At 40.1% G+C, this 23,173-nt stretch overlaps 1 protein-coding gene across 2 annotated transcripts in view; it reads left to right on the top strand.

Annotated features, from left to right (window-relative positions):
• The window catches only part of AFF2 (ALF transcription elongation factor 2), a 376,659-nt gene that overhangs the window by 333,026 nt on the left and 20,460 nt on the right, over window positions 1–23,173 (top strand). For both annotated transcript variants that reach the window (XM_075573283.1, XM_075573284.1), the window contains 6 exons: window positions 5,695–5,857; window positions 9,130–10,146; window positions 15,824–15,948; window positions 18,397–18,604; window positions 20,090–20,238; window positions 20,764–20,827. In XM_075573283.1, the coding sequence (XP_075429398.1) occupies window positions 5,695–5,857; window positions 9,130–10,146; window positions 15,824–15,948; window positions 18,397–18,604; window positions 20,090–20,238; window positions 20,764–20,827 (1,726 nt within the window). The remainder of the gene's footprint in view (window positions 1–5,694; window positions 5,858–9,129; window positions 10,147–15,823; window positions 15,949–18,396; window positions 18,605–20,089; window positions 20,239–20,763; window positions 20,828–23,173) is intronic.

Here is a 23,173-nt window from a genome sequence, read left to right on the forward strand (position 1 = left end):
AACTCGCGGACGGAGGAGAGCCACAAGCAGGTGCTGAAAGAGCCGCATGGTTGCCTACCGCTGTTTTAGTCAAAGGATAGCTAGTGCTATTTCTCATCACAATACTGCCAATGCTTTGTTTATTGCAAGGTTGCTGCGTCTAAATACTCGCCAGAAACTGATGCTGCGCAAAAATAAGGCATAATTATTGTGCAAATCTTTAAATTAAATCCCAGTGACCGTAGCCTGGACAGACATACAATATACTGAATCAACTACCTTAATAACTACAAAATAAGGTTCAATATATCTGTGTGTTACATCACACTGACAAACGATCTTGAGAGTTTGAGAGATACACTAGTATCCAACCCACAACATTGCGACTTCATGTTACCAGCATTTGCATGTAATTAGCCATACAGGTGTTCTACAAGCAGACAGCTACTCTCCCTGCTCCTCTGCATTAGGCCCGGGCCATAGAGGGGTGAGGCGATCCGAACCGCGCTGACGCTGAGGCTCGCCTGCTGAAATCTGGGCGATTTCATGCCCATACAAGCGAGCCAGCGGACGCGATCGGAGCCGGGGGGAGGTGGTTGGAGGCGGGGCAGTGACGTCGACACTGCTGTGCTGTGATTGGAGGTTTTCAGCCGAAAGCGCGCTGAAAAACAGCTTGGCGCTCGGCTGAAACCTCCATCTCGTCAGCACGCCTGCGGACGCTCGCGTGAGCCCCCTCTCAAGGCATCCTCATTGAGGATGCAGGGGCTCAGCGCGGAGTGTCCGCACGCCTCAGCACGGCCTGTCCTTCTATGGACTCGGCCTAGAACCCATTGTCAGTCACCACCTTGGCAGTACGCCATTTTATATATTATATTTTATCTCGTCATTACCCTTTAGGGCACTCTGTTTCCAGGCTGCCCTGGTTTATGTTCCTTGTATTATGTATTAAAAGTTAAGTGTTGATTATACTCACATACCCACCTGGCGTCTAAGTGCCAAACCTAGGGATCGCTTTTTCTCCTCCGTGTCTGTGCTCAGTAAATATAATCGTTCCCTTTCATACTGAATGTAGATGGCAATATTCGTATACAATTCCCATCACAGCTTCCTGTAGATACAGTAACATTGGCTCCTGCTATGTAAAAGGCATATGGTTGCTGGTATTTTGAGAGACAGGCCAAGCTGGGAACCGAAAGAAAATCTTCTGTACAATTGGAAAAGACATTGGTATTTACAGAGGGAAATGTTGAAATTCAAGGTAGCTAGTTCAGGAAGGATTAACAGTCTGGCGTGTTAATCCCCTAACATCTTTAGGGTAGAATTAAACACACAAAAATCAATGTGATTGTTGTAACTCTGATAAGCAGTTAGTACCAATTACTTCAGATAGCAGTTTGTATTAGCAAATGTACATTTATAAGCGCGTATCCACTCACTGTCATTAAGAAGCAGAGGAAATCCTAGGCTCATAATAGGCAAATAAAAGAGGTGTCCCACTTATTATTATTATTATCATTATTATTATTATTATTATCATCAAAGAAAACAACTTAGATCACCGATATTTATATCTTAGAAATGCAATTTTCTTCCTTAAACAAAAAAAACAATCTTTGTTCTTAAAAACAAAATAGCTGTATTTTCTTTTTACAGTGGAACATTCAATCCAGCTGCCTTTGTCAATCTATAATTCCCTGTACCCCAGTGACATCCGTGTGCAAGGGAAACTTCAATGTAATACTATTAGGTGGAGTTCCTTTATTCATTGACCAAAGCTAATATGCTAAAATACTTTAAGGGCATTTTCTGAAAGTAGATTAATTATCGTTGATTTCAGCAATTAAGTAGCTTCATTCTTCCATAATGAATTCTTACTTTCAAGATCATTTATAGTTGTTATTTTTTATTTGTTGTTCATTGACTAACCAAATGCTAAAGTTCAATGCTCAGATACTTCTGAAGTGAATGTTATGTTATAGTACTGATGCAGCCACGAGTATCCGAACACTTGCGTGGAAAAATCTGGGGCAATACATGCATCATTTCTGCGACATTTCTGCAGACAGACTAATGGCCCATCGGATTAACACAGCGGGGGTCCCAATGAGACTGCCAGGGACCCCCGCTGTCTTAATCCGATGGGACATTAGTCTGTTTGCACAAATGTCACAGAAATGTTGCAGCATTACTGGGAGATTGCCCCAGACTTTCAAAGGCAAGTGTTTGGATACTCGTTGCTGCATCTGTATATAGTAGAATAATGCTAGAGCAAAGAATACCCACAGGGTGTTACTGTACTATCTGTTTTTGACCCATAGAGTCAAAGGTTTGTAAATCAGTCACACAAGTAGATGTACTGAGGCTCAGACCGATTTCTTTCACTTCAGATGGGCATTGGTTTAAAGGTTAAAAAGAATGCTTCTAGTTCTTTACAACTGACTAAAGCCTGAACTCAATGCATTCAAATGTTTATTTCTTCCAAATTCACCATGAAACTGATGGGAATGCGCACACAGTTAACATTTTATTCCACTCTGTGATGTTTTACAAGGAAAGATCCTGATAAATAAGTCCCTCGTTGCAATAAATCATATACCTGTACATGTTTGATAGATTTTGTTCCAGTGTATTTATCAGAAATGGTTGTCTTTCTCAGTATGCGTTTAGGGCGGCTAGTGACAGCGCTGACAGTATTACAGACAATTTATAGAATGGCGTAGTGATTATAATTTAAGTAAACCTTTGGCCGCACGTAGCAGCTGCTCTGCTCATTCAAACACTGAAGCATTGAAACATTGAAGCTCTACTCATAGCCAGAGTTACCGTGTATAATTCAAAGTACAGCATTTCTGAGAATTAAACATCAAAAGTCACGTTTCTGGCTTTCTTTTTTTATCATTATCATAAAACGATTAAGAATTACTTAAATGTTTAAAAATGCTCCATAAAGGACATGATATATTGTAACCATATTGTATGGTTATTTCTTAATACTTTATACTATCAATGTATATCAACTACACCAGTGTTTTTCAATCATGGCTCATAGGAACCCTTGGGTACCCCGGGCATCCCTAAAGGGTTACCTGAAATGTTAAGGTCATTTTAAAGTTGCACCAAATACAGAAGAATTTACAATGCCTCTGATCTCAAACTCGCTGTTAGAGGGCGTTGGGGCTCCTCAGAATTTTATAGGGTTCCTTGACCAGAAAAACAGTTTGGAAACCACTGACCTAAACAAATGAAGTGTTCAACATCTTCTGTCCTGTGCAGTTATTTTTAAGCATAAAGGTATTCAAGCTTTCGTGTTGTTCCTACTGTATTGAAACAATTGCTTTCTCTTTAGATAAATAATAGACATGTACATTTTTATTGGCAGATCACTCAAATAAAATGTAATACGAGGATTAATCAAAAATATCTTCTACATTTATAAATGGTGTTTTCCCCAGTCTAGAATGTGACCACAATCCACAAAAACAGCTTTTTTTCCCCTGAAAGGCCCATACATACAGTTGAGATAGTGATATTTTAGTCTGGGTTACCACATATTTTTGTAATGAGCCAATAAAGCAAATATGCCCAAATATTACTCCAACTGGATTCTTAAGTATTCTTTGCAAATAGACTAAACTTACACCAAGCGTTGTTATAAAGTATATTATTATGTTTGATGCATGCTTTTCCAACACACAGATAATTATCAAATCGATTAATTCTAAAACAACGTTGAATATATAATATTAATTCAATCAAATTTAGAGGGTAGTCTATCAGTGGTAGATTTGGACCAACATTTTATGCAGATTGCATCATTTTCATCTTGCATCAGTATATCAAGGTCTTTTCTCAAAGTTTTCCGTGTGATTTAAGGAGTCATAATAGGGGGAGTTATGGAGGAGTTAATAATAATAACTTTATTTCATATAGTCCTCAATAGGACTCAAAGCGCGTCGTAATTATGGTATAGAGTGTGGTACACAGCCTATGGGATTGTTATAGACACAGTCCTACCCATATGAGCTTACAATCTATGTTTTTGGTGCCTGAGGCACAGGGAGATAAAGTCACTTTCCCAAGGTCACAAGGAGCCGACACCAGGAATTTAACTGAGCCCCTCCTCCGTGAGCTCCATGATGTACAGATTATAATGAGATGTAGAAAACCTTGCCTCTTGTACAGCATTTGCTTAAAAACACATCTGCCAGGTCTAAGGATCCATGAAGCTTTTTCGGGTAACAATTTTAATGTGTGGTTGAAATCTATCCCAGCTTCACATTGCCAAGCCAGTATAACCAACCTCACACTGTTGAAAACCAAAGGTCGAAACAGCTGTCTGTGATCAGGTTTGCTGGCTATACACTTCTGTAACCCAGGGTGTGCAATATGGCAGGAATAAGCTTATAGGGGTCCCATGTTAAAATGGATAAGAAGCAAAAGATGACACAGAGTGCTCATTTGCATGTAATTTCCCAGCATCCCTGGCTGCAGTGGAAGCAGTGTATGCAAAGCGATAATGGGGATATGCAGGGTGGCAGACATGTCTGAGACATGTGAATTTGCTCACGAGTGATGTTTTTATTTGCTGCACACTGTACGGTGGAGAGTTGGGCACTTATCTATGCTTCTATTCGCACTCCCTTTACAGCGATCCTTAGTCACCATGTCTACAAACGAGCACTTAACAAGTGATATTGATTAGAACACCAAATGGTAGACGTACTTGAAAACGAGCATTAACTCTCAGTGTATTTTTTCGTGGTAAAATATTTTATAACTAAAATGAATAAACTGGTAGCCCTTATAACAGCGAAGCAAGGTGAAAGGGAAGGCAGTCAAATGTTAAAATGAGACAGGCAAAGAATGGATTTGAGAATAACGTGATACATAAAAAAAGGTTTTCGACGTGTAAAAGAGTAAAAGCCTGTATACCACAGGATAGGTATTAGATATATCCAATCTTAGCGAGCTCAAAACCCAGACACACAATATTATATATGTATATATCAATTTGTGCCAATTAGAGCGCTTCTGGGAAAGTGATCTCAAATATGTATGTATGGATGTATGTATATCTTTATTTATATAGTGCCATTAATGTACATAGCGCGTCACAGCAGTGATACCCGTGACATAATCATATAAATAACAAATAATACAAATAACACACAATGGGAAGAAGCGCTTTAGACATAAAAGTAACATTAGGAGAAGGAGTCTCTGCCCCGAAGAGCTTACAGTCTAATTGGTAAGTAGGAAGAACATACAGAGACAGTAGGAAGGTGTTCTGTGTTTCTGTAAGGGGCCAAGAAGTATGTGCAGCATGAGGTGTAAATATACAGCAGTAAACAAAGAAGCCCCCCAATGTCATATTGGATGTGGATGGGGCATCTTTGTTTACTGCTACAGCTTAACCCCCTTATAACACTGTGCTTGGGGTACACAGAATCACATTGCGTTATAAGCGAATCGCGCTAGAAATAATGTACAATTGTATGCATTGTACAAATAGTATTTAAGACACCAATAACCGTGTTGTAAAGTATTCCTAAATATGAAAATTGGGAGCCATGATTACATCGCGTTATAAGCGGATCCGTGTTGTAACGGATCGCGTTATAACGGGGTTGAGCTGTATTTATTTCTGGGCTTGATGATGTGCTACACCTGGCAAATATTCCTGCACTTTTTCAGCGTACCTTTTCTTTTCCCCAGTGGTCTTCCTTTGCAAACTGTGCACAGTGCCAACCTAGTGAATTCCAGTGGCGGCTCGGGGAGTTCCAGCGAGTCTGAGAGCAGCTCTGAATCCGATTCTGACAGTGAAAGCAGCTCAAGTGACAGTGAGTGTAATGAAGTCACACGCAATGCAACGCCGGAGGTAAGCAGCATATATATGTATCAACTTTTCCCTTCATGCACCCACACAGTTCTACGCAAGGGATATACATATTAGTCACCAATATAGTGTTGGATACCGGCGCACTCCCGATGGTAAGGCGAGATGAATGATATTATGGCCATGTTGCTGGCAGTGACAGCCGGGATCCTTTAGCTACTGATTATGTCTTATAACTTTGAAAAGTTTTAGGCCCAGATCTTCACAGCTTCGTTAAAGGATCAATCTCACATTGTCGGCCATTTGAATTTATTAGGACCCTCTGAATGGGGAAGTGTTTGTCAACCGTGTTTTCTTTCCCCTTATCCCACTTTATCCTTATCAGAGAGCCGATAAAGATAAGGGGAGGTGGGGAGGGGGGACTCTGGCTGTACAAGCACTCGCTGATTACACAGTGACATCACACAGTGACATCACACAAAAGGAAGCAGCCATAGGGAATCACACCCCTCCCAAGTCTCAATCTAAAAAAAATTATAAATATTTATTGGTGGCAGATTTGGGTAAAGAAAGAACAATTACTGAGATGAGACCCCGTAAACACGGCACTGGAATTAGTTCACGTTGGTCCTAGGAGGGACTGCCCCTCTAAGTCACAAAACATGTTAACCTAATGTTAACCTAACGCAGTGTTTTTCAACCAGAGTTCCTAGGATCCCTTGGTTTTCCTGGGCATCCTTAAAGGGTTCCCTGTAATTTTCTGGTCATTTAAAAACTGTGTCAAATACAGAAGAATTTACAATGCATCTGATCTCAGAGTTGCTTTTAGAGATGGTTGGGGTTCCTCATAATTTCACTAAGGGTTCCTTAACCACAGAAAGTTTGGAAACCACTGATACCATCACGTTAAGGCGAACTGCATGTCTTCAAAGGCCAATAACGTAACGTTAAATCATGTTTTTCCCGTTAAGAGCATAGCGTTAATTATAATGGCCGTATGTAATAATGACATGTGAATGATATGCAAATGAGGCGTTACCCCAACATTGCATTACTCTGCAGACACTGAAATAGGGCTTTTCCCGGATCTGGATGGGTGTAGCACCACCGTTCTGTATGATTAAACTAACATAGCAGTGTTTCCCGGCCTTGTTTCCCTCTCCTGTCTTTGTCTCCCGCGACTTAAACACCTAGAGTTGTATAACGTCACATTATTGGAAGATAATGCAACATTATGCTATAATAACGTGACGGTAATCCTATGATAATGAGATATAGAACAGCTGCTGTGTTTGCATATAATTATCTGGTGGATATGTGTCAACCAGGGAAAATAATACACACAGATAAATGGGATACTATGCGCTATAAACTTATGAAAATGTGCATAGATCCTGACATTATATATATATATATATATATATATATATATAAAAGATAAGCACAATAAACACCTACACATGATATAGTATAATTAAAATCAAGAGTACGTTATTGCACGCACAGACTTTTGCTTCTTTAAGAAAACAGCATGATATATATATATATATATATATATATATATATATATATATATATATATATATATATATATATAATATAGGTATCAGTACCGTGTTAGCCGAGCTTCAATAATCAAAAAATAAATAGATGATACCGTTCTGTGGCTAACGAAATGCTTTTATTTGTGCGAGCTTTCGAGATACACTGATCTCTTCTTCCGGCGATGTTACAATGAATGAAGCAAGGATAACTTAAAAACAGTGTCTCTTGGAATGTTATCTGTGCTGGTCCTTCCCCCGATGTGGATGTGTTTTATGGCTAGAGGTGTCAAAGGGTTACTGAAAGCAAGTGAAGAAAGAGTGTGTATGTGTATCAGTGTGAATAAGAATGAATGGAGAGCCCACAGTATAAACAGTGCTCTACATATATATAATATAATATACCATATATATAATACCAGAGCCTTACATTCCAACACCAATATCAATTATTTGAAGGCTTTTTTTTTAGACTTTATTGTGCTATTTTAGCATTTTCCTGCTTATGTAATTTTTCCCATTATTTGGGAAAAACGTAAACCCCAAAGAAATCAAGTTTTGGCAAAACCAGAATGATAATCAAAACATGCCATTTTTTTAAACCCAAAACCAAGACACGAGGGAAAGTGTCCAGCCCTTAAGATATAGATTTCATATACTCAAAGGACTTGTGAATTGAAAACAGATTTATTTCTTACATACCACATTTTCGATCCCTTGAGTTAATTTTTGTCACGGTGCGTACCCTAATATTGGGCAGAGCAAGTCTTCCCCTAACCGTCCCCCAAAATACCACTGATACAAGCAGAGCAACATTGAGTAGAAATTCCATGACATATTGATGCAAGATGAAACTCGTTCTTTTACTGTACATCAAATTAAGTTAATAAATAATACCCACTTGCAAGCTTCCATATGTATCCACAACACAGCCATCTAATTGTATGCACATTTCTGTGCTGGAGATCATAAAGAAAATAATTACATAATGTACTATTCTCCTGAAATTGAGTCAGAGAGGAAGGGGAGTGATCCACTGTTACATTTTTTCAATCCTTGTTTCACTCCTGTGGCTTTATTGGCGGATCTGATTGAAGAGCCTGTGTTATGTAACTTGACCAAACTAGTTCCAGAAATTCATAGCAGTTATCCAATAGCCCGATAAATATACATGTATTGAGTCACCTTCCTCTTCCACTTTAAAAAAAGCACCATCTAACATACCTTACCTCAGGGGATCTCAACTCCAGTCCTCAAGACCCCCCAACAGGTCAAGTTTGAAGGATATACCAGCTTTAGCACAGGTGGCTCAATCCGTGGCTCAGTGGAAGACTGATTGAGCCACCTGTGCTGGAGCTGGGATATCCTTAAAACCTGACTTGTTGGGGGGGCTTGAGGACTGGAGTTGAGAACCTCTGCTTTACGAAACTTACCTTACAGATATATTTGCATGAAATATATTTACATGTGTAGCATTGTATACAAGCAGTGAATGTTCTATTTGCATAATGTGCAGACGAGATAACATAAGGGCAACATTATGAAAAATGTATCATTTGTTGGGATTATTTTACCTTTTTGTTTTGTTAAATTTCCCTGGAGCAATATTGTAAATTAGCAAAAAAACCTCTTGCAGGAGCACTAATTAGCCATTTTCTATAAATAGCCAAGTGATTATGTGAAAAGTAGCACTGGAAACTGAAAGAGGTATTTGGTGTTTATTCTACTTAAATGCTTACTTTCCCTAAAATATTATTGGTCTTTCCTTTACAGCCCGAACCACCTTCAACAAATAAATGGCAGCTGGATAAGTGGCTCAATAAAGTAAATCCACATAATAAAACAATAATTACCAACCAAAATGATGGGCATTCGGATAACAATTCTGAGACTCAGAATAACCAGCAGGCCGAAGGGGAGAATAAAAGAGAACTTAATGTTAGCATTGTTCCACAGGCTGATTCCAAAGACAGGGAGTTAATAAGCCCGGTAATAAGGGAAAAAGCCAAGCCACGAGTCACCCAAAAAACCCCAGAGGCAAAAACCTTAAAGCAAAAGTCACCAGCTCACAATGAACCAGTCCCACAAAGAGCTACTGCTAAAAAGCAACCAAAAAAGGTTGAGAGAACTTCCAGTGCAGAAGACTACAATTGGAACAAACCAAATACCACCAGCAGCACCCCCAAAGAAAAAGACGTAAGAGAAAGCCAGGAGCCACCAAAAGCACGGACAAGAACTACTGTTGCTAAAACTGCACCCAGAAAAGAACAAAGGACTAGCTGCGGAAGTGCTTTGGAGAAAAAGAAAGCCAGAGGGACAAGCAAAATTGTCCCTAAATCCAGAGAATTTGTTGAAACGGATTCTGCGTCGGATTCCAATACAGATCAAGAAGAGGTCTTGCAGGTTAAAATATCGCCAGCGGCTTGCACTGGACCTACTAATCCAGTCAAATCAAAGGACAGCAGTAGCAACCTCCTAAGTGTAAGTAGTTTAACTAGCAATAGCAGCAGCATATCAATAGAGCAGACGAACAATGACTTGGAAGAACACTTGTTCTCACCTCTTCCAGTTGCTCAAAATGAGCTTCTTTCTCCACTGCGAGAATATGAAGATCTGAAATCATTGTGGGTGAAAATTGATCTCAGCCTACTATCCAGGATACCGGGACAAGACACTTTTGAGAGTGTTCCCTTGAAGAATGAAGGAAGAGACACAAGTTTTAAACACAAACATCAAACGCCACCTGTATCAGTTGAGAAAAATTCCATCAAATCCAGAAGAAAGCACAAGGTGAGTTTTGGGAGAGAAAAAAATATATAAAAATATGATTTTTTTATTTGTGTACCGAATTTTGGTAGCTTTGCCTAATCTTTAATAAGTACACACTGAATCCAATGTATTATATCTTTATGAAATGTTAAAGACATTGACATTACTCCATTGTCGCCATGAACAATGAAATCACTATCCGAGAATATCACAAGTGGGAAAGGTGTAAGGTTTCACAGTGAGAAACAGGGATTTGCATGAGATAATGTTTGAGGCAAAGGTTTGTATTAACCCTTTGAGTGGCAGTGTGCCGCGGCCCCTGAAACACTCGCGATCATGTGATCGCTTCTCCGAAGCAGTCACGTGATCACTTCATCGCTCATGACGGAACAGAAAGGGAGGAGTTCTCCTGTTCTGGTGCACTGTGGATTGCATCTACACAGGATGCACTCTCCCTTGGGCTTTGTCCATAGTGCAGGCTACGGCGCGAGCTACGTAGCTCGCACCAAAACAAACACGAGGACGCCAAGGTATATGCGCATAGTGCGTGCGCGCTAGCGTGTGCACATGCGCTACAGGGAGACCGGCGCTTCACAATACAAACAAGTTTGTATTTGGAGCGCGACACCGGGAGGAGGAGGAAGCGCGGAAGCTAGCGCGTTCCACTCTGGACGTGACCTTAGAGCAGGGGTGCTCAACTCCAGTCCTCAAGTCCCCCCCCAAACAGGTCAGCTTCAGCACAGGTGGCTCAATCAGACTGAGTCTCTGATTGCCACCTGTGCTGAAGCAGGGACTGATTGAGCCACCGGTGCTGCAGCAGGGACAGATCTAGCCACCTGTGCTGTAGCTGGGATATCCTTAAAACCCGACCTCTTGGAGGGACTTGAGGACTGGAGTTGAGCACCCCCTGCCCCTAGAGAAACGAGCTTCCATTGTATGACATAGCTACTACATCACGGGGTGTCCGGAGTGCCAGTTCTCAGGGTTAAAGCAACACGTTTGTATTTGCAAGACCAGCCTCTAAACCAATCCGGTCACACCTCAAATATAATGCACAGTCGTACTTACAAACAAAGGGAACGAATGGCAGTGATACGTTATGTTTAATTATCTTAAATGTTCAAAAGTCATGTCTTGGAAGACAAGTACTGTATACGCATTTCCATTTTCTTGATGATCAAACTGTCCCTTTATTTTACACTGGGGACTCTGAGTGTGAAGGTCATTGTCAATCGTGTTTGCTCTGCCTCAGTTACAAGGTACGTAATAACTAATAATGCACCCCCCCCCCCTCTTTAAGAGGCCATTAAGAAAGGTGAACAGGATAAGGGAAGATATAGAGGCAGTAAGACCCGCCCTAAACTTCTTGTTACTGTGTTTAAAAACATTGCCAGGGCAAACTTAAAAAAATATTGGAAAAATGCTAATTGCGTGTTGTTGTTTTGAAGCTGTATACAGCTAATTGTCACCTATTAAGTATATCAATGCCATTAGTTTAATTTGGTCCTAAGTGGCACGATCCCTCTAGGCTTTGTGCAGTGAGTTAGCTGTAAGAATCAGAGAGTATTATTGGGTCCCCAAAGAGTTGGTTTCTGGAGGCTTATGTACCAGTTATGTGCTTAATTACATGGATCATAAAGAGAACAGCTAACTAAATTCACAGAAAGAAGGTCAAAACTGTTAAATAGACTCATTCAATCCCATTAGTTGAAGGGAATACATGGCCATTATTTAACCTTTATCCTACATTAGCAGACTGTAACACATTGCAAGCAGGTCCCCTAAACGGGATACCCATTTAGGTGTCTAAATGTACAGTTACTTTTTAAGCATAGTTTCATGGGTTTTAGAAACTCTCCTATATAACATAGATGGTAGTGTAGATGAGCTTTCAAGGGATCACGTCCATTATGTAGAGGCGACATCGTGGAGCCTCTACATAATATTCTTAGAAGCCATATCAGAGAAGAAATTAGCATTACATGAAACCAAATGAGTAGTCAAGTAGTGAGAGGATAGGCACAGAAGATTTGGTGGCAGTAGCACTGAGTCCCATCAGCATGGAAAGGTGAGGAATGTAACATCACAATAAAGTGTAAGGTTGTGAGATTACATGATGTGTCGTAGAGGCAATACCTTGATTAAGTCTGTTATTTGCATTTGGTCCAGCTGACTAATATACTTTAATTCCAATGTATCTTTCCTTTTAGAAGGTTCTTGACACCGTAAAATCTTCTTCAATGCTACTGGTTAAGGAGATCGAACCACAATAGAAGTTTGCACTCCCAATAAACCAAATAGAAACAATGAGGCCATATCAAAGTGGTACTGAATACACACGTCTACAGTACCTGCTCAACTCTCCGTCTCTGTGGAATTAGATCACAAATACACGATAAAATGCCAGCATTGATACTTACAGCTGCTGTCCCACAGAATATCGCAGAGCTACTGTATCACTACCTAAGCAGATACGGCTTCACCCATAATACAGGTTACAGGATATTTGGAGAAGTGACATACAAGATCTTAGTATGGGCAACTTATACTTTTCTACAAAGGGGGAATTAGATTGAAGGCCTTAAAATATAAAGCATTAGCAAGTGGTAATATCCCCTGCAGAATTCTGTTTTACAAGCAGCGTTTCTCATTTACGTTTTAACAACTTGAGTCGGGAATATGGTTGTAGTCATGAATCTTGTTCATTTAACGTAAGACGAAGCGGCCAATCACACGGCGATCAGACGAAAACCCTGATTGACGTAAATGTGGTTTTTACAATCAATCAGCTGCTTCAGACTACCTTGAATTACCCCCTAAGAGGTAGAGGGCTAGCTAACGGCATGAAGAAAAGCTGATTTTCATGAAGGATGGGTGCTAAAAAATGAAAATCAAACTGAAAACATGGAACCAATTGGTATTACCTATAGAGGAAATTTATTTAAGTATATATATATATATATATATATATATATATATATATATGCAAATACAACTGTATGCTCATCTGCATGTCTTAGGCAGGTCTGCAACCCCGCCTTTCCCCATTATCACCCAGCATACAGCACTTCCACTGCAGCAAGGGATTCTGGGAAATGACATGCAAATGAGCACACAGTGTCACTTTTTGCCTCAATAACCATTTTTTAACATGGTTCCCTATAGGCTTAAGCTTGCTGCATGGTCACAGATTTGAGCACAGCCAGGGTTAAGGTGCATACCCAGAAAACCACCCACAGACAGCTGTTTCGACCTTGATGGGTCTCATCAGTGTGGGGTTGATTTTAACTGGGCATGCAAAAGAGGCTATGGGATAGGCTATACCATAATACTGAGTTAAGTTATGGTGAGTAAAAAAAGTGACAAAAAGCCTCCACAGGAAAGCAAATATGCAAATACAACTGTATGCTCATCTGCATGTCTTAGGCAGGTCTGCAACCCCGCCTTTCCCCATTATCACCCAGCATACAGCACTTCCACTGCAGCAAGGGATTCTGGGAAATGACATGCAAATGAGCACACAGTGTCACTTTTTGCCTCAATAACCATTTTTAACATGATTCCCTATATAAAAGCAAAAACAAGCACCGTCAAGTGATTCTAATGAAAAAATCAATATATATATATATATATATATATATATATATATATATATAAATAATTCTCTATCTTAAAAATATAGATGCTTCATAGGAGAAACATCACAAGCCTACACACCAAAATATATTCAAACAGAAAATCAACAAAAAAACAAAAAGCATATATAAATAAAATAATTGTAAAAAAACAGTCCCTTTAGGAATCCACTTAATAAGATATGAATCCAAGCTGGGGTGGGGGGCTGCTTTCCAGAGGATGAACCAATCCAGACAGAATCTGCAACAAGAAGAACAGAAAGCGCACGGCCCATAGCATAAAATCTATGACATTTATTGACAAGGGATAAAAGGTTTGAGGAAACAGGCTCACTCACAAGGGAAGCATATAAACAGGCAGTTGTGAACACATATAGTCACCGCCTCATCGGGTTGGTAAGCCGTCGTCAGCGAAAATCAGAATTCTCAAATGTCCTCACACAGCTCAGGGAAGACCTGGATCCTTGGCCTTAAAAGTTCCAGCACACACAGCTAACTCAAATATATATATTCCAGGCAAAGGGTGACAGATTGTGTGCTCATTTGCATGTCATTTCCCAGAATCCCTTGCTGCAGTGGAAGCACTGTATGCTTGGTGATAATGGTTGAAAGGCAGGGTTGCAGACCTGTCTAAGACATGTGAATGTGCTCACAAGTGAAATTCTTTATTGGCTATATATATATATATATATATATATATATATATATATATATATACTGTAGTAGAAATGGGCAAAATGCCACCTAATTCTCAACATTTTCTTTGCAGCTGAATGAAATCCCTCTTTTTCTTTTATAGTGATCAAGTTATTTTGATTGGTATTATTGCATATTATTTGTAATGGGATTTTTTTTTGCATTCATCTCATGTCACACCAGTCATGGAGAATACAATATGTAAAATTAGTGTAACAGTAACATTCCGCTCCTCTGAGAATGTAAAAGTGTCAAACCAAAACTGAGATTCTCCGCTCAAATTGTAGTGATTGCTTAATTAACTCAAGTATCTTCTTCCGCTTTGATTGAAACAACTGGAACATTTTAATGCTTGGATATTGCATTTACCATGTTGCGCACAATATGGATAGGCAAGTTTCATGCATTTCAGATCAGCATCACATAGGCAAGACCTGACATATCTCCCAGGCCTACGTCACACTTGAGCCATTTCTTAGGGTTCACTTGGTGTTTTAAAATCCTGCTGAATGTCAGTCCTAAATTTACAGTGTAACAGACCTGTGAACTCTCACTTACTCGGAGTCTGCCTCTGTTTTTCAGCGTTAGTGGATTGCGTTTCACATGTAGCCGCCATTACTTAACACCAGAGATGTGCTGGGCCGGGTTTTTCTAATCCGATATCCGAAGTTCGGCAGAGCGAGCAACATTTAGCGCAAGGCTAGTGGCTAGATTTTGCTTGGATTGCCAAGGTTCGGAAGGGCCAGCTTCCAAAAATGCAAACTCATTCGTCTACACTTTAAAGTAGAGCTGGACGAGTTTGGGGGAGTGAAATCTGCTCCCTCTCGAACTCCCGTGGTTTGTAATAAACGGAACCGTAGCTCGAATCTGCGTGCCTAGGCCTCGGACGACACATACACCCAGAGGGGCAGAGATTGAGAGAGAGGCAGCCAGAGAAAAATAGAAACAGACCTGTCTCTCCCCCCCACCACCTACTAGTATACCAGTCAATCCGTTCTATTTTGGGTAACACATGCGTTACTTGTTGATTATATATATATATATATATATATATATATAGAGAGAGAGAGAGAGAGAGAGAGAGAGAGAGAGAGAGAGCACAAGAGAAAGAGAGCTACACACACACACAAAGATTCCACCATTTGACATGTCTCTACTAACAGTATACCAGTCAATTAGTTCCACTGAGGGTAACAGACCCTTAGGTTATATCAGGTAGATATATATTTAACCCTTTGTATTATGCAGAACGTATATACTATATGTATATATATATATATATATACAATTTATTAATTTATACATTTTGGAAGATTATCTTGGTCATTCTGCATATTCACTTTTTATTTTTTTTTATTCATTTAAAGCAATCGGAAAGCTGTGACTCGCAGGGTGACAACAAAAAGCCACGCCTGGAGGATAACTCTGCCCTGTGCTTACTCCTGCCTTGTATCTCTCCCATCCCTAACCACAGGTTGACTAGCACTAAAGAGTAAGTATCTGTGTTTGCTCGTAAATGGAATCTAGTATATGGGCTGTCAATATTAAAAGATCAGTCCTACCTACTCTTTACCACCCTCCCCCCCCTTGCCCTCTTCGTTGTTTTACAGGATGGTAATCAAATGCCACTATTTTCAGCTCCAGGGAGGCCCCAGGCCCCCGAGATACTTATCTATGAAGATACTGGGTTTAAATCTCCCTCTAGGGGAAACAAAATGGCTGCCAAGTCTTGTGCCAATAGGCTGCTGCAACATCATCATTTGTGGCTTCATATTGGACAGCCATTTAAATCCCCTTTGAAAGCTTTGATGTAATGATAGTAACTTCCCCATTAAGTATCTTGGGACTCGGGGGCACCCCGGTTTTTCCTGCGATAGTATATCATCTGCGCTTATCACACCTTACAGAATAAAGACCAAGGGCTCCGGCCCCAGTCACTGCGTGCACGCGCGCGTCGGAGCGCCTGGCGGCACGTGCACCAGTTTCAGCCGCGACCTGTGGTTGCGCTTCAGGCGAAGAGCAGATCGCGAGGGGGGGTGGGCAGCCATGACATCACGCGGCTGCTTCGCCCTCATTGGCTGAACCGCCGCCGTGACGTGGCAAACGCTTGTCCGCTGTGCCAAAAGACAAAAATCTTGTCTTTTGGCAAAGGCGTTCGCGCTTTGTGCAGGTGCGCGGCGGCAGTGACTGGGGACAGCCCCATAGAGGGCCGTATCTTGTTCGCTCCGCGCACGCCACAGCTCACATCTGCAAGGGACGAGGCTAAGAGTCTGCACTGTCTTGAGCATCACTTTGCTCTGAAATGATGTTCATCCCTGAGATAAAGCATATTGTATTTGGAATTTGTGTTTGATTCATTTCACATTGAATATGCCACAAGTCAGAGGAAACGTTTTTTTTCTTCATACAAATAAGAATTATTAGGCAGATGGTAAAACTCTTTATTATATGTATTAATATTAAGTAGTGCATTCTACTCCATTCTAATGTAACTAGGAAACGCCCAGCTATTCCGGAATAAATAATGATTTATTGTATTACATAGATATAAAAATGTTTGAGAATTAGGGATTGTATTGCTAATATTTACAGAATGCAGCGCATCATACATGCTGTTATAATGCTTCTCCCAAAATATACATGTCTTGCTTAAATCATGCCTTTTCATTATCATATCTGCATAAATCTATGCTAGCAAGTCTGCTTCTACTGGTGTATTAACTGTTTGACGTTGTATTTCAATTAGCAAAAACATGTTGGCAAATTAAGCCATTAAACGTGTAATTATCCCAATAAATTCATTCATAATTGGTTATTATTGCAATTAAAGACCTGTTTTTAGAGCAGTAACAGCCCAAAGCTAAGTAACAATCAGCTCAACAATATGTAACAATTAATGTCTGTTAATGATAGCTTTTCTATAATAAAAAGAGAGTGAAAAAGTTTAAGTCATTTCTATAAATCTCTTGGTGTAGTTAGATCCCGTTTCTGCATGAAAACATTTTCCATAAAATGCTGCATGTGATATAAATTAAGTAAATAATAAAACAGCTCTCTTAATTCATTTCAACCATTTATTAAACCATTTTGAAGACATTCAAATGCTTTATGCCGCTCATATTAATTCCGTTGGGTTAAAGTAGTTTCTTGTGTGGAAAAATGAATGTCAATATACATTTTACATGTATTTGGAAGGTAGATGCAGCTATCGTCTGAGATCCCACATCCATCCAAACATAGTTTGTATATGGGCTTTCAAGAGCTAATCAGCAGCTTCTTATGGTGAATTAAATTTAAAGATGTATAGGGTTGGGATTAGTACATTGGGGTTTTGGTGTTCTATCCACATCTTTGAAGAACTGAAGAAGATCCTTGTGAGATATTGAAAACTTGTGAACTATACACTGCACAAGAGTTTTGGAAAGTTTCTAAAGTCTATTGTGGTACATATGATGACTATGAAGTCCTCTTCTGTACAACTCAGTTTACCAAAAATACAGTAGCAAACATTTACTAATTGACTATTAATAAACATCAGTTGTGAATAAGGTGTAGTTACAACTTGAGCTTTAACGCCTACACAAGTTACAGTCGTTTTTCTGATGATGAGGCTTGTAAGATGCTGATGGCTCATGTACAGCCCATGTAGAAATAAAGAAGAAATTTGTGAGGTCCTAAAACTCATGCACAACTACAAATTAAAGCAACACAAGATACTTGGAAGGTTTTTAAAGTTCATTGTATGTGAATAATTATCATATTCGTTAAAAGGTATCACACCCTGCTACAATAGATTTTATTTCCAAGACCAATAAGGCTACCACAACTGAACTCCACAACAATCACTCAACTTCAAAAATCTTGATCAGAAGATTTAGAACAAGAATATATATATTTTTTTTTTATATATTCCTATAAATATGTTTTTGTTTTCTATCAGAACCCCAACCAAAAAGACAACAAAGAAAAGAGAAGAGAAACTTATTCCTCCTTTGCTGTCACCTTTGGTGGATGAGCCAATCTGCAGAAGACTTTCCAGCGACAATAGCTCCTTCAGCCAGGAGAGCAGTGTCACAACTCTCCATACCAGCACCTCCACCTCAAGGCACAAAAAGAATGGGACTATAACAACTGACGCTAAAGGAAGCGTGAGTATTTCGTGCGCCTGGGATTTGTCTTTGTCGAGTTTAATTTAAGAAGTCTGGTTGTTGTTTTATTAACAAGTCAGATAGGAAGCAGGGCACTGCGCATTTCTGCAAAAAACTATTTATTAAGCCGATGTGACGTTTCGGCAGATGCAACTGCCTTTCTCAAGTTAAACTGGTATAACAACACCCCCCAAGTCTCTCTTATTTGTAGCCCCCAAAGTCCCCAGTTGGTCCTCATTAAATATCAATCTCCAGGTGGCCTCCACATTTGTCCATGGGTTCCGCCATCTTGTGGTTGGCGTCTAACGTCATCCCAGTGTCCTCGTGACCTCCACACCCCTGGTTGGCGGAACCCATAGACGGATGTGGAGGACACCTGGAGATTGATCTGGAATGAGGAACACCTGGGGACTTTGGGGGCTACAAATAAGAGAGGGTGTTGTTATGCCAGTTTAACTTGAGAAAGGCAGTTGCATCTGCCGAAACGTCACGTTGTCACATTGGCTTAATAAATAGTTTTTTTGCTGAAATCCGTAGTGCCCGGCTTCCTTTCTGACTTGTTGATCTTGGACTGTAGACAGGGATTCTCTGAACAAGGAGCACCGGTGACTATATTCATTCTTGTTCTTTCTCTGGTGTGCTGCAGATATCTATTGTTTATTGTATTGTTTTATTAAACCTTCACTTACCGATACATGAAAAGCACATGACCACTCTGAAACATGGTCATGGTGATAATGTCAAACACAAACAATTGTCAACTCTATATGGTAAATACCAGTCACAAAGAGTACTGTACTTCTTGAGTTATTGAAGTAATCCATGGAGAGGAGGCCTCTAGTTATTCACTTGAGTATGATGGGGTGTTGAAACCAAATCAATCCCAACAAGCTGGAATATAAAAACAACAACCAAACCATGTATCGGGATGCTACTTGTCAACGGACCCATGCCAACCTTGAAAGAGGAATGTACTGTATACATTTTACTATTATTTAATATTTTTGGTCATTGTCAATAATTGTACTGTAAAAATGCTATTTGTACACAGAAAGTTGTAATTCTTCACTTTTTAAAACGGGCAAAAGTGCATTATATTTCCTTTTTGTCTTGGAATAAACATGGTCTACATTCGTGCTTTTTTGCTCTTCAATAAACTTTTCAGTATTCAATTCCTAACCCAAATGTTTTCAGTCCAGTGGTCAACATATGGTGGATTTGGGACTTGTTTCTCTCTTTAGAATTAGTTTTTCCCCATGCCGGGCGCTGACTTATTGTCTGTGTTTATAAGAATTAAGAGCATTCCGTGATAATTATAATTCTAAGAAGTGAATTATTACAAAACATATTTTTTTTTAAAACGATGGACTCTGTATCTTAGACACTTATTAGTTCATTGTATTTCTGAAACAAAATATCCTCTTGGAAAGAGATGAACCAGAGTGCTGATTTTTAGAAAACCAACAATCCAAGTTATTATTACAGGAAGAAGACATTCATATCAGGCCATCAAGCAGTGTTCTTGACAACATTCAGCAGATCCACCCAGAACCTGAAGATGTATGGTCCTCCGCGCCTACGCTATCCAACGGAAACATGGATTCACGAAGATCGAAAATAACATTTGATGATGCGTATGTTAATCCAAGAAGCCAAACAAGTTCTTTGCTGCATTTCATTTACAATGTGGTGGAGGAGGGGGTTTATTGAAACATGGTGTAACCATGGGGGTTAGATGGGAAGGACAAATTGACGGAACAATGGCCGTTATTGACTAAACAGTGCAGTTCCATAAGGTACCTTCTTGTGCCAAGTGAAGAGTCCACAAAGTGTTTTCCAGCACCGGAAGGTATCCTGTGGGTCAGGTGTCTCAAACTCAGTCCTCAAGGGCCACCAATAGGACAGCTTTTATGGATATCCCTGCTTCAGCACAGGTGGCTCAATCAGCTGAACCACTGATTGAGCCACCTGTGCTGAAGCAGTGATAGCCAGGCCTTATTGGTGGCCCTTGAGGATTGAGTTTGAGACCCCTGCTGTAGGCTAATCTCTCTAACATGCAGTTATACTAATATTTAAGTATGATTAGATGGGCTTTATTAGGCCTGGGCATGTGTGGGTAAAGTATTTCAGTACGTTGATGTCATATTTGGTCTTTTTAGGCTTCATAATGCCGATTATTACATGCAAGAAGCGAAAAAGTTGAAGCACAAAGCTGACGCGCTGGTAAGTTTATTTGATTTTTTATTCATTTGACAAGGTTTTTTTTTTTTACAAACATGGCAACTGAGGGCTGCTCACTGAATGTGCTTATCGCTGGGCATTCGTATAATTGGCCACAGTGTAATATACATATATATATATAGGATATATTAATTTACAGTATATGGATTGTAAACAGCGTATTCCCATCCTTCTCTACCGCTGCCGGCTGCTGCTGAAATGTAACGGGGGAGACAGAGCACGCAGACATGGCCAACTCCAGTCCTCAAGGGCCACCAACACGTCAGGTATTCAGGATATCCCTGCTTCAGCACAGGGGGCTCAATCAGTGCCTCAGTTTTTGACTGAGCCACTGATTGTGCCACCTATGCTGAAGCAGGGATAGCATGAAAACCTGACCTGTTGGTGGCCCTTTAGGACTGGAGTTGGCTACTCCTGAACAATACCACACGATCAGCTGTCGTTATGAGAGCCAATCTTGTGGTATTTCTTCCCAAGTCTGAATCAGAACAAGGTTCTGCCTCGTTATGGCCTCGGGTGCAGGGTGAAGGCTTAAGCCACGGTTTGGATTCATCCAAACTGCATACGTTCAGGGGGGAGGAGGGAGAAGTGGAAGGGGGGGTCCTTCCCACCCGAAGCCTTAGCATCCCTAGTAATATGTGAGCATACCTCCTGAGAATTCTGCAAATCAACGTATCTGAATATCTATCCTAGGAAAAAATGGTTTCTTACCTGCGGAATCTTTTCTTGTCAATGTTAATTATTCTAATAACTAATTATACTAATTGTATCATCATTGTCTTCTTACCCCCATGAACTATGCTGCAGAATATGTTGGTACATTATAAATACAGGATAACTATGATAAATAAACATTTTAATAGCAGAGACACAGCCTGTGCTAGAACATATGACATATTGGGCACACAGTATATTTCATTAGACTGTTCTTGTTACTGTTATTCTGGCAGATCTCTCTCTTCTCTCTTCTCTCTTCTCTCTTCTCTCTTCTCTCTTCTCTCTTCTCTCTTCTCTCTTCTCTCTTCTCTCTTCTCTCTTCTCTCTTCTCTCTTCTCTCTTCTCTCTTCTCTCTTCTCTCTTCTCTCTCTCTCTCTCTCTCTCTCTCTCTCTCTCTCTCTCTCTCTCTCTCTATATATATATTTATATATATATACATATATACACATGCATACTGTACATACATGCATACATATAATCAGGAACAGGGCACACACAGAATGGGATATGTGTGAAATAAAGTTAAAGGGAGGGTGCATACCGTTCAAAAAGGTACAAAAAAGGAAAACAGGACAGGCACTCCTATAGTAAAAAATAAGTCAAATTTATTGACTCAACGTTTCGGTCCCATTTCTCAATGTCACTTTTTACTGTAGGCGTGCCTGTCCTGGTTTCCTCATACAGTATATATATATATATATATATATATATATATATATATATATATATATATATATATATTTAGCATTATAGTGGCACTCCACTAAAAATGGTGTAGTACCCAGGTGCTTTAGCTGCCAAGTAATTGGTGTAATAGAAAGTTTTGGTCCCTCTTAGGGCTGTTATATAGTAAGTGCGGCCGTGCGCGCGCGCCTGCCTGTTCGAAGGCGCGTGCACGTGCCGCATGCTTTTTGTAAATATAGTGTGAGAGCTGTGAAGGTACAGTGTTTGTGTGTTTGTGTGTGTTTATGTGTGTATGTATGTGTAATTTATTATTTATTAACAAAAAAAACATTGGTAAAAATAAAATATTTATTACATTTGTGCAGACACACATACGCACGCACGCACACACACACACACACACACACACACACACACACACACACACACACACACACACACACACACACACACACACACACACACACACACACACACACACACACACACACACACACACATATACATACATACACATGCATACATATATACATACATTCAGTGCCGGCAGCGGCGCGAAAAGATGCTTTCCCCATCTTCGCCACTGTCTGTCGGCTCCCCTCTCCCTGCCGTGCGCGCGCGGCCCTTGTGTAGAAGGGCTGACTCACGTCAGCCAACTAAAATTCCGCGCGCGCACAGTGTAGCGCGCGCCCGGCACTATAGAACGGGCCTTAGAGACGTTGACCATAGGAATAAAATTTTCGTATTTTTGCATAAGTCCTGGTGTGCCTGCTATCACTTTATATATATGTGTGTGTGTGTGTATGTGTGTGTGTGTGTGTGTGTGTGTGTGTGTGTGTGTGTGTGTGTGTGTGTGGTCCCATAAGAAAATAGAGCATACGGTACAAGCAATGAAGATGGCAAGAATGAGGCCGCGCTCAGTAAGTA

The sequence above is a fragment of the Ascaphus truei genome, chromosome 16 (genome assembly GCF_040206685.1).
Source record: "Ascaphus truei isolate aAscTru1 chromosome 16, aAscTru1.hap1, whole genome shotgun sequence".
Lineage (NCBI taxonomy): Eukaryota > Metazoa > Chordata > Amphibia > Anura > Ascaphidae > Ascaphus > Ascaphus truei.